The sequence below is a fragment of the Macrotis lagotis genome, chromosome X (genome assembly GCF_037893015.1).
Source record: "Macrotis lagotis isolate mMagLag1 chromosome X, bilby.v1.9.chrom.fasta, whole genome shotgun sequence".
Classification (NCBI taxonomy): domain Eukaryota; kingdom Metazoa; phylum Chordata; class Mammalia; order Peramelemorphia; family Peramelidae; genus Macrotis; species Macrotis lagotis.
In genome coordinates this window covers 653,024,280-653,036,299 of record NC_133666.1, presented here as the reverse complement: position 1 = coordinate 653,036,299, position 12,020 = coordinate 653,024,280, and the positions used below count along the sequence as shown (strand labels likewise).

The 12,020-nt window shown below is 38.7% G+C and overlaps 1 protein-coding gene across 30 annotated transcripts in view; it reads right to left on the bottom strand.

Moving 5' to 3' along the window:
- MUC16 (mucin 16, cell surface associated) overlaps nucleotides 1-12,020 on the bottom strand; it is a 210,977-nt gene that overhangs the window by 37,309 nt on the left and 161,648 nt on the right. For all 30 annotated transcript variants that reach the window (XM_074204972.1, XM_074204993.1, XM_074204994.1 and 27 more), the window contains 11 exons: nucleotides 8,488-8,523; nucleotides 7,561-7,629; nucleotides 6,878-6,943; nucleotides 6,507-6,625; nucleotides 6,313-6,380; nucleotides 5,693-5,865; nucleotides 3,738-3,773; nucleotides 1,657-1,722; nucleotides 1,310-1,434; nucleotides 1,142-1,209; nucleotides 509-681 (listed from right to left, as the gene is read on the bottom strand). In XM_074204972.1, coding sequence (XP_074061073.1) covers nucleotides 509-681; nucleotides 1,142-1,209; nucleotides 1,310-1,434; nucleotides 1,657-1,722; nucleotides 3,738-3,773; nucleotides 5,693-5,865; nucleotides 6,313-6,380; nucleotides 6,507-6,625; nucleotides 6,878-6,943; nucleotides 7,561-7,629; nucleotides 8,488-8,523 — 999 coding nt within the window. The remainder of the gene's footprint in view (nucleotides 1-508; nucleotides 682-1,141; nucleotides 1,210-1,309; nucleotides 1,435-1,656; nucleotides 1,723-3,737; nucleotides 3,774-5,692; nucleotides 5,866-6,312; nucleotides 6,381-6,506; nucleotides 6,626-6,877; nucleotides 6,944-7,560; nucleotides 7,630-8,487; nucleotides 8,524-12,020) is intronic.

Sequence of the window (12,020 nt, the reverse complement as noted above, 5' to 3'; positions counted from 1 at the left end):
TATCTGTATCCAGAGAAAGAACTGTGGAGTTTAAAGAAAGACCAAAGTCTGTCACCTTCATTTTTTTATAAAAAAAGTATCTTATGTAATATATAATTTTGCTATCTCTAATATTTAATTTTTGCCTCAAGGACATGATTTCTCTCCTAACACATTCAATTTCAACCAATGTATAACATGGAAACAATGTAAAGATTACCAGACTGCCTTCTGTGGAGGGGATGGGGGAGGGAAGGAAGGGTGGAGGAAAGATTGTAAAATTCAAACCCTTACAGAAAATGTTGGGTAGAAACTGCTATTGTCTATAATTGGAAAGCAATAAAATATTAAATTTTAAAAGTATTATGGGGAGAGTTCATCCTGTGCAAGTTTCTCAAGAAGGAAGAGAAGAAATCATTAGGGTAGTTTAGGGATTGAAAGAAAATAAGAAAAGGAAAAAAGGCTACTATTGAGATTATAACAGAAGAGAATATGAGGCAGGTGCAGTAGTATCTGAGATGCTGCTTACCATTGAGATAGAAACTGTCCTTAGAGAGGGTATAGGGACCCAGAATGGAGATGCCATATGTCTGGTTGCTCAGTTCCCAATAAATCCTTTCTCTATCCAAGCCAGGGTTGTTAGGGTCTCTCCAATAGGTACACAGAGCATACACTCCAGTTGCTAATCCATCTTTCATAGGTCTAGAAAAGGAAATATCGGTGAAAGTTCTAGAGACTGGTGTTAAGAGATTAGTCTGAGGAAGCACTCAATAAAAATGATGTGAGAGGATTGCATGTGACATTCAGGATTTTTGATGGATATTACTTACCTTCTAGTATAAGATTGTATCACAAACACAAATCTCCACTGGGGAGAACCGTCTTGATATATAAGCATTTTGTCCGAAATCATGACTTACAGGGAAATTATTTTTTCTGAGAACCCATGGACCAGATGAATGGAGATAAAGCAATTTGGGAATTTAACTATGGAGAAGGTATAATCGAAGGACAATATGTGGAATCTTATGCTATTATTTTGTGTCTCATGAGCCCCAGTTAAGAACCCCACCCCACCCCCCATTATGAAATCTCTGATACTGGAGGCCAGGAAGATACATTCTCACAAAATTACTCGACTCTCAACTTTCCTGGCTCTTACCTCAGGGATATCACCTTGCATCCAGAGTAGGAGGAGCCAATGCTGCTGTTCCTGAATAAGGAACCAAACTGGTGAAGGAAGGAGAAGATGAATCAGTTTCTGAGTAGGCAGATAGACAGAATGCAATGATACAGGCAATAAATGAGACAGGTGATGTGGTAATCTTACCAGATGCTGCAGGATCTTCTCAGTGGAATTGAACTTGCTGGAGCCTAGGTGCTTCATCTCTGCAGTGTAGAGCAGGTTAGTGATGGTGAAGTTCATGGTGAATGCCTCCAAGGTGTGGCCACTGGCTATAGAAAGAAAAGGAGAGAATTCCACATACTTGAAACTAGGGAGCATTGGTTAGCCACCTAAAAATGTTCATCTACTAGTGACCTACTCCTTCCTGAGAGAAAAACTCAACATTTGAACATTTCCTACTTTTAAATGCCACCTTGTTTTCTATTATACATTATCTAATCTCACATCAAGTACCATCCCAGGAAATTATAAAAAGTGCTGATAGTTTTTACCTGTGGAGCTGGAGAATGGTGAGGGAGTTGGAGATGTTGCTGGTATGAATGTGGTTATTGTAGAACCTGAGAAAATATCGATGAAAATCATTGTCAGCATCATTTATCATGAGATATGGGGGAGAGGACTCTTCTTGGCTTGGATGCTAAACTTCTTAGTAGGTACTCTCAATGTTAAATTGTGGGAATTGGGATTCAGTTACCAGAGAATAATACAGAGACTGGGAGATTGAGATTGGTTAGACTATAAATTCCTCCATTCAATTGTAAACTCCTTTCAAGGAGGTATTTCATTTATTATTTTTCCCCAGAACCTAGTACAGTCTCATAAAAGTTGCTTATTAACTACTTGTTAATTGAACTCTTGGTTGGCAAAACCCAGAAGGCCTGGGATGTCTTGGATCATCCTTTTGAGGGGGACACTGAAAAGTGTTTTGTTTCCAATTTCCACTTATTCCAATTTCTAATTATTTTGTTTTTGTTTGGGGTTAAGTGACTAGTCCAGGGTCACAAAGCTAGTAAGTGTCAAGTGTCTGAGACTGAATTTAAATTCAGGTCCTCGTGATTCCTGGGTTGGTGCACTATCTACTGTATCACCTCACTGCTCCAGGTTAATTTTTAAAGGAAGAATTAGGTAATTCAATAATCTCAGGTCTTCACCAAGGCATTAAGTTATTTATCACTGACTTCAGAGTCAGGAAAAATCCAGGTTCAAGTCCTGTCACCCTGACACATACTTGTTTATGTGACTCTGGGTAAATCATTTACCATCTCCTTGCTCCAGGTAATTCTTTATGACTATAAGTTGAAGAGAAGGTGCTAGCTAACTTGCATGGTAGAAGTACTGCCTTCACGTGGGAGTTCTCTATATCCATGAAATGGTATATTTATTCTCTTTCCCTTCTCCCTGGTCTTTGTTATATGTGGTGACACACAAGTTCTACACCCTAAGATTATATGTGGTGACACACAACAAGTTCTACACCCTAAGATATTTTTTTTAACCTAGGAGGTAACTCTATTTTAGGATGGAGATTATGTAAGGTCCAAGACTATTTCCTCTCTTGAACAACAATCTTTTCTATTGGTTATTTGGTCTACAGGAGGCAGAAGCAACTGCATCCCCTATCTAGCCAACTTTCAGACCTTATAGTCCTCATGAGGGTACATACACTGATGTAGTGATTGGCTGGTCAAGAAGCTAGAGAAAAGAATTCCATCATAGAAGCATGGATTCGGGGATAATAGCAAGTGAATCTAAGCTGTTTCTGACCAGGAATTTCCTCTACAGCTCCCCAAGTAGTCTTTAGAGATAGAGGTCACAGGTGTCTTCAGGTAGAAAGCTCAGTGAATCTGGGGTCATTAGAAACCAGCTAGTGAACCCCATTGAAGAGAAGCTTAAGTCAATGAGCAACTGACAGGATATATTCATCCATTTACTGCTAGGTTGAGCTTTGGGACCTCTCCTCAGCAGGCCGGTTGAGGTTTCTGCTGGTGGCTCCAATAATCAGCCAAGTTGAAATCAGCATTCCCCAGGGGACCATCATGGGAGTTTATCCCCATCCTGCCCCATTCTATTCACATAGCTTAGGTCAAGTGTGATGTGCCAATTCTCTGACTTGCTTGTGCTGACAGCCAGCAAGTCATTACCATCCAACTTCTCAAAGAAATTTGGAAGGCCTGAGGCTGTAGCTCTAGATCATGAAGGGCTATGGGGACTTAGAGTTCTTTTACCCACTCTTGTGACACAGGTTAGAAAGATTGTGAGATTTAGGGATAGAGGATCAAGCTTGATTCAAATTCCATATGTGCCACTTACTACTTGGGACCATGGGTGCTAAAGACCCCTAGTGGTGAGAAATGTACTCCCTCTCAAGGTAGCCCATTCCAGACTTGAGATTCCTTACTGATGACACTGTAAAGGACTTTAGGGGGCATAGCCCTTAGCACAGGGCACAGTACTTTTTTATTTTCACAATGGGGACCACCTCCAGGGTCGGGATGGGGACCACCTCCAGGGTCGGGAAAGGAACAAGGTTTAGGACTCTTAGATGACCGAGGGTGAATGGTCAAATACTTACTGGCAGTAGGTTTGACCATGCTGTGTTCATTATAACCTAGAAAATAAAGAATGGATAGTGAAGGGGGGCAATGCCAAATTTTAGAAGGAAAGGAAGAGAACAACTTGGAGGCTCAGCTGAAATAAGGGCTTCAGTTTTCTACCCCCAGGCAGCCAAGGAACTTGCATCTTGTTGGGGAGGAGAGAGAATTCTCCTGCCTAACTCTTTTGTCTGAGACCCAGCCAGGAACACAAAGAGACCAAAGAGGTTTTATAATTTGAAGTGATTTCCTGTAAGAGCAAATGAAGACTTTCAATGGTCCACCCTTTTTCTTCTCTGGCCTAAGGAATCACTCAGTACTCCTCATTCTGCCTTCTGAGGTCCAACAGAATTCCAACCCTCATCCTCATGACAGTCTTCTGGATAATCAAAGAATGTGATCATGATGTCTCCAGGTGAAAGATGAACCTTCTGTTTATCTTTCATCCTTCTGTTCCTTCTGTCATCATCATTAGCATTATCACTAGTATTTGCTTTGTTTGTAAAACACATTAGATACATTATCTCAATTTATCTTTACAACAAACCTATGAGATTGGTGCTGTTATTATCCCCATTTTACAGATAAGGAAACTGAGGATCAAGGATGTTAACTTAAGTAACTTGCTCAGATCACACAGCCAGTGAATCTGTGAGGCAGGATGTAAACTCAAGTTTTCCTGTCTCTAGGGTGAGGAGACTATCTACTACATTGTCTTCAGTTGCCTCTTCATATTGGTGCTCCTCAAAATGGACTTCCTTCAACTTGTCAATATCCCTTTGAAAGCATAACCCCAAGATTGAATACTGTACTATAGGTGTGTACCTGGCAAGGCAGAGGAAAATTGGACTATCATCTCCCTCCTTTCAGGCTACTAAATTTCTATTGTTGTAGAAGGAGCATTTATGACCAGAGTTAGGATGGCAAGGTGATTTGAGCTGGGAATTCAGAGTAGGAACCCACCTATTATACTGAATAAACTGTATGATACTGGAAAATCATTTAATCTCTCAGGCTCAGGTCACTCTCTAAGATGATAGGTTTTTGGAAAGGTTTCAATTTGCCTCATAGGAGGGAGCACTGATATATTAACACATGAACACTCTTTTTTTTTTTTTTTTTTTGGTCTGTCATGTCACTTTGTTTGAAAACTCCTATGGAGCTTATTGTCAACAAAATTTCCAAGGTGAGTAGCAAATAAAAGGCTATCCAATTCTATCTTCTCGAACTATACACTTAAGTTTGATTTTTTTAAAAGCTTAAATACAGAATTTAGAATCATAGGATCATAAATTTAGAGTTGGCAGAGACCACATCTTGGCCAATAGAGTTGGTAAATTAGTTATTCATCAGTCAAACTGAAAGGAATAGTAGAGCTAGGATTTGAACTCATTGTCTCCTCCTTCAAATCCATTTCCATTCCCTTCATTACAAATTGATCCTTATTAAATTTCCCCTTATTGGAACTGAACCATCATTTCAGTGTGTTGAGACTTTTTCAGTTCCTGATTCCATCCTACATCTTAGATACTTATCCATCCTTACTTCATCTTATCTCTACTTTTACTTATTGCCATCTAAGTCTCCAAACAAATAATTACTTAAAAGGTTGAATTTACAACAGTCACAACAAAAATAGGATAAAAAATAATTATTTCTAGGTACAGTCAATGACAACTCAAGATGGTGCCACGTACTGGGCAGTCCAAGGAATCTATCCTTTACAGTTGATTGAACAAAGGAAGAATTGGAAGAAAGCATTCTGGATAGGGGTAGAGTTAGGAACTGGATTAAAAGAGTAGTGTTCTTTAACTGAAATTTTATTTTATTTTTCCAAGAATAATGTTTTAAGATTTGAAGTGACAATGATACTGTGGTAATATCAGAAGATTGGCAGGGAGAGTGGCCAAAATTTTGGCACAGTTAGATAGCTCACCATCAAGGTAAAACTTGTCCTTGTCCAGGGCATAGGGACCCAGTCTGGTGATACCATGTGTCTCTCTGCTCAGCTCCCAGTAAATCCTCTCTCTGTCCAGAACAGGGTTGGCAGGGTCAATATGATGGGTACACAGGGCATCCACTCCAGTTGCAGATCCATTCTTCATAGGTCTGGATAAAAAAAATATGTGAAAGGTGATATGGACACCCATAAAATTGGTGCTGAGAAACTAGATGGAGATTCTGAGTATAGAGATAGTTAAACATATACCTGAGGTGACCTAGGAAAGGCTGATAATGACCTTGGAATGGTTGATGAACCAACATTACTTGTGTGGGTAGGACTATTGAGCAGCCAGAGGATTCCAGTTGTAGAGAACATTCTTGACATTAGATTTTTTGTTCTAAATCATTACTTATTAGTGAAATAATTTTTTTCTTGAGAACTCAGGGATGAAAAGGACTGGGATAAAGTTGTTTGGGAATTTGAAAGTAGACAAAATAGACCTGAAGATAAGTTTGTGAACAAAAGTTGCCTTTTTTACTCTCTCTCCATTAAAGGTTTATCCTCAAGAGAAGTAGGGGAAATGTTTTAGTTCTTACCCCCTTTTTTCTTACCTCAAAGAAGTCACCTTACATCCAAAGTAGAAGGGGCCAATGCTACTTTTCCTGAACAAGCGTCCAATCTGGCAAAGGAAGTAAAGAGTCAAGTGAATTTTGAGGTAAGAGAAGATGGATCCCAACCAAGGAATAAAAATGCAGTTTTGTAGGTTGTACAGTTGAGGTATAGGGCATGCAGTGGGGAGACTAACCAGGTGCTGAAGGACCTTCTCTGTAGAGTTGAATTTGTCAGAGCCCTGCTTGCCCATGTCTTCTGTGTAGAGTAAGTTGGTGATTGTGAAGTTTAGAATGAAAGATTCCAGGCCACTGACTGAAGTAAGCGAAAAAGAGAGAAACACCTTTGCACTAGCCATATTGGCTGGCATGCCCAGGGATACCCAGTGGCTGTTCTATTTATTTCTGGGAGGAAAATTCATTACACTGGTCTACTGATATTCCAGTAGGGAGGATTTCCCAATTCCCTAATACTGCTTTATTCAGTTTTTTTCCTCAACTACTAATCTCATGACAAAGTCCATTAAGACACTCCAGGGAAGGGATCAAAGATGCTAGCAGTTCATACCTGTGGTGTTAAAGAATGGTGATGGACTGGAAGATGTTACTGTAGCAAAAGTAGTTGGCATGGGTTCTGAGGATAAAGCAAAAGAAAGAAAGAAAAGAAAGAAAAAAATTCATAAAACCATAGAACCTAAGAGAAGAACTTTGATGGGGAAAGGACTTTGCTTGACTCAGTCAAGAATGATCAATCAATGAAAGCCTATTTATTAAGTACCTGCTCTGTAGAAGACATTGTGCTAAGTGCTAGGGATACAAAAAGAGACTTTCATGGAGCTCACAATCTAATGGGGAGATTACCAAATGGAGATCCATATTCTAGAACAGTATAAGAGAAAGTTGAATTACTACAAGAGGTATCAAGGACTGAGGCAAAAGGATTTTGTTGTTAATGCTGGTCAGACTAGGGGTTTTTTGTGAAGGGTTCCCTGGTTTTTCACTTTTCCCATCTTTTTCCTCATCTTGCAGGGACCTCTCTGGCAAATTATCAGTTATTTCAATTTTGTCTTGTTTTGTGACAGGAGAATTCAGAGGACTAACATATTGTGCTTCTTATCTTGCCCTGTCTCTACCTTTTAGAGTTAGATGGATTCTTTTGGAAAGTCTAAGTTTGCTTTTCCCCCCTTCTTTCAAGAGCTTTGCAAAGCCCAATGGGAAGTTTCCAGAATGCCAAAGTCACTATATTCCTACCTGTGTAGGCTCCAGTTCCAGGAGATCCCAGAGAATGTGTGAAGGCTGATCCAGTGATGGATCCAGAAGCTGCAGAGGAGTATAGTTAGGAGGGTGACATACAGAGTGAACTTCCTGAGGACAGGGACTGGTTTGTTTTGTTTATTTTTTTCCTGCCTTTGTATTCCCACTTCTTAATCCATTATTTGGCACATAGTAGGAAATAAATAATGATTGGGCACCATCTCTTGGTTCTATATTCAAAAAGTGATTAATAATGTTTGACAAATAAATAAATGAATGTTGTCAAACTCCTTTGATAACTACACTTGAGTGACTGACCATAGATGCAACTTTTACTGGCTAAGGTTATTAAGGTCTCAAGGCAGCTCACCATGTAAGTCCTGCTCTAGGAACATTTCTACAATTGAGGGTCATCTATGTAATGGCAATTCCCCTGACTTTCCTATTAAGACAGCTTATCAAGTTTTCACCATGCAACTTTGGAAAGAGGATATAGCAATACCAGTGAGGGAGGCTATATTTCCAGTCAGGAAGGATCAGAAGGACATAAATATCCTTTTTAACTACCTGGGACCTTTTCCACATAGAATTTCAGCACTAGAAGTCAGGATATACAAACTAGGAATTACCTAATATCGCTGATAAAAAATGGCTACCAACCATTGAACTGAAGAGTTACAGTTGACAGTGACAGGAAGCTCATGCCATTTTGAGGCAGCTGTCTCTACTTTAGGGAATCCTTTCTAAGAACACCCAAGTGTCTTACAAGAGCCCAGATTTTAGAGAAAGTCATGATGTTTTCACTTTTCTCAATCACACTGTTGATCAATTCCATATATGAAGAAATTTCAGGAATTATAACTGACCTTTAGGAATCACAAATGAACTGAGAATCAAAGGAAATTTGTGTAACAAGACACTTACTTGTTATGGGATAGGCTGGAATGTGTTCATTATAACCTGGAAAACAAAGGATAGACAATGAAAGGAAATATCAAAAGAGGTAGGAAGAGAACCAACACAACCCTTGAGGCTCAGATTGAGAACAAAAGACCTTGTGGGTCAATTTATTTCTTGGCATCTAGAGGATCTGCTCTGTGAGGATAAGAATCTTCCAGCTCTCTGATATGACAAATATAACAAACGACCTAGTCTTGATAGAGTACTATGCTATCTAAACATAGAGCACAGCAGACCTTCAGATTGGTTGCCCTGGATTGTCACCAGGCTCCCTTCCTCAGTCTAATGAGCAAGAGGAGAAATTCCACACACCAAGAATAAGGATGATCAGAAATGCAGCATCTCAGGGAAGACCTGCTCCTACCCATAACCAGGAATCCTCTCTACAACATCCCCAACTAGTGGTGATCTAATATTTATTTGAAATTCTTCAGAGAAAGGAAACCTATTTCCTGAAGCAGAACTTCCTAGTTAGGTAAACCATCACTTGATGGAAAATTTTTCTTGACATCAAGCCTAAATTTGCTTCTTTGAAACTTTATTCATGGGGCGGCTAGGTGGCACAGTGGATAAAGCACTGGCCCTGGAGTCAGAAATATCTGGGTTCAAATCCAGTCTCAGACACTTAATAATTACCTAGCTGTGTGGCCTTGGGCAAACCACTTAACCCCGTTTGCCTTGCAAAAACCTAAAAAACAAAACAAAAAAACCCAAATGCTTGGGGGGAAAAAAGAAACTTTATTCATTATTATTATTAGGTCTGCCCTCAGGGTAGAGCAAGTCCCTTTTTTTCTGTGACAGTCCTTCCACCTGAAGACAGTTGAATTACTTTTTCTGTGGCGCCTAAGCTTATTCTTAACTTTTTTTGTTGTTTATCATGTAACATTGTTGAACTCTGTTCAGTTTGTAATCCATTAAACTTCTCAATTTTTTCAGATGAGTCTAGCCACAGTTCCTCTGTCTTGCACTTATAAAGTTGGTTTTTGAATCCAGATACAAGATTTTATTATTTCTATTAGATTTCACCAGGAAGGTGACCTTGGATTTGACAACATTCTAGTCTATTAAGATGTCTTGATATCCCAGATGTCATCGAATCTATTGTTCTATTTTAAAGATTTGGGGTAGCAGAAGATCCAATAGGCATGTAAATTCTACCTTTTTACTAGTTACCTACTTTTTAAAAAGTAGCACAGAGTCAAAGAAATATCATTGGGACACTCCAATACATATCTCATTCCAAGTTGCTATTGAATTTATTAGTGACTATTCTTCGGGTCCAGTCATTCCATCAACTTTAAACTATTTAACTCTGCTACCATCTAGTCAACGATTATCCATTTTGCCTATAAGATTACCATAGGAACATGTCAAATGCTCTGGTTCCTCTTCCACTTGCTACAAATGTGCTCTATCCTTAAAAAAAAACCTTTCACCTGATCTTGTCATTATCTTAAGCTATCATATATATGTATAATTTTCACAGACAATCTAGAAAAAGCTACTTCCTTATCTCCCACTCACTTCTCAACCTCTTGCAATCTGGCTTCTGATTCTAGCTTTTGGCTGAAACTCTCTGAATTTGCCAATGATCTCATAACTGCTAAACACAGTGCCTTTTTCTCAGTCCTCATTCTCTTTGACCTTTCTATAATGTTTACACTGTTGACCGTACTATTTCTCTTGGATGCTCTCTCCTTATTAGCTCCCACTTGTTTAATCATCATCTTTAAGCAGTCAAATTCTAGATCTGCACAATCAGCCTTATCTGTCTCTTGACAGTCTCACATCACCATATGGTTACTGGATAAATCCATATACATATTGCAAATGCATCTCAAACTCAACCCAAAGTAGGACTCCTATGTTCTTCTAAACCAATCTCTCATCATATTGTACCTATTTCTGTTGATTCCATCATTACCAGCTTCACAACCTTGAAGGCATCCTCAGCTCAACTTCTCCCTTTCCCCCAATTTGGAAAATTGGCATCAATTCTATTTCTACATCACCACTTATATTTACTGTACTATTATTTAGCATAGGCCATCATGACAGCCTCCAAACTTGTCTTCCTTACTCTAGTCTTTCTTCATTTCTTTTTTTTAGGCTTTTGCAAGGCAAACGAGGTTAAGTGGTTTGCCCAAGGTCACACAGCTAGGTAATTATTAAGTGTCTGAGGCCAGATTTGAACTCAGAACTCCTGACTCCAGGGCCAGTGCTCTATACACTGTGTCACCTAGCCGCCCTGTCTCTCTTCATTTCAACCCATCTTCCACACAGTTGTTAAATTAATGTTCCTAAAACACAGATCTGATCATGTCACTCACTTCCTCAAGAAGTTTTACAGGTTTACAATTTGCACACTCCTTTCTTAGGATTGTCTTTGGAATAAAATATGTGCGTCTATTTGAAATTTAGAACTAATAAGCAATCTAATTAATTTCAAATGGAATAGCCAAAGATCTCCATTCCTGAGATTCCATGGATAAGAGAAATGAGTAAGAGGAATCTGGGGAATTTGAAAATGGACAGAAAGATCATTTTTAGGAGACCCTAGACTTGTATCTTGTCTTTCCTGAGTAATGAATTATTTCATTTAACTTCTCATACACTATACATTCCAACTTTTAGATTTTTCCCATAAGTGATATTCCATCTTCTAGCCTTATTTAAGTGGTCACCCACACTTATAATGCTTGCCATCCTCATTTCCACTGCTTGGAACCCCTCATTCTCTTGATGGTTTACTTATATACCATCTCTCAAGTTTTTTCATGATGCCCTCAACTATTATCTCTTACTGAAATTATTTTGTATATGCTGTGAATATATTTTGTATTTTTTTCTTTCTGGATAGTTGATGTTTCCCCCAGTACACAGTAAGTTCCTCAAGGACAAAGACTACTTGATTTTTGTCTTTATATCCTTAATGTTTTCTCTGGCAAAATGACTGACACAGAATAAGCACTCATTAAAAGTTTATTGGATTAAACTAAATTGAATTACATTCCATAACCACCCTATTTCACAGTGCTCCCTAGCTTGTCTATGTCCCTCCTAAAGTATAACTGAAGAGTTAGACACAGTACTCCAGATATAGTCTGATGAATCCAGAGGATGGCAGCTCTATCACTTTTATCCTTCTGGATATTAAAGTTTTCTTTGTGCATTCTAAAATTGCATGATTATTTTTACTGTCCTGTGTTCTTTGACATTGACCTTGTCATTCATATTGAGCTTGAAGCTTATGAGAATCCACACAGAATGCTGTCTAGTCATGCCTCCTCCATCTTATGCTCATACAGTTGGTTTTTTAAAAACCTAATTACGGAGTCTTATGCTCATTTTCATTAAATTTCATTTTCTTAAAAATTACCCATTTGTCAAATGAGTTGAGTTCTTACTAGATTCCAAATTTTTGCAACATGGTAAATAGTTGCCCTATCAACTTTGTGTCATTTATAGATTCGCTTCATTTTGTTTCTTGTTTGGTT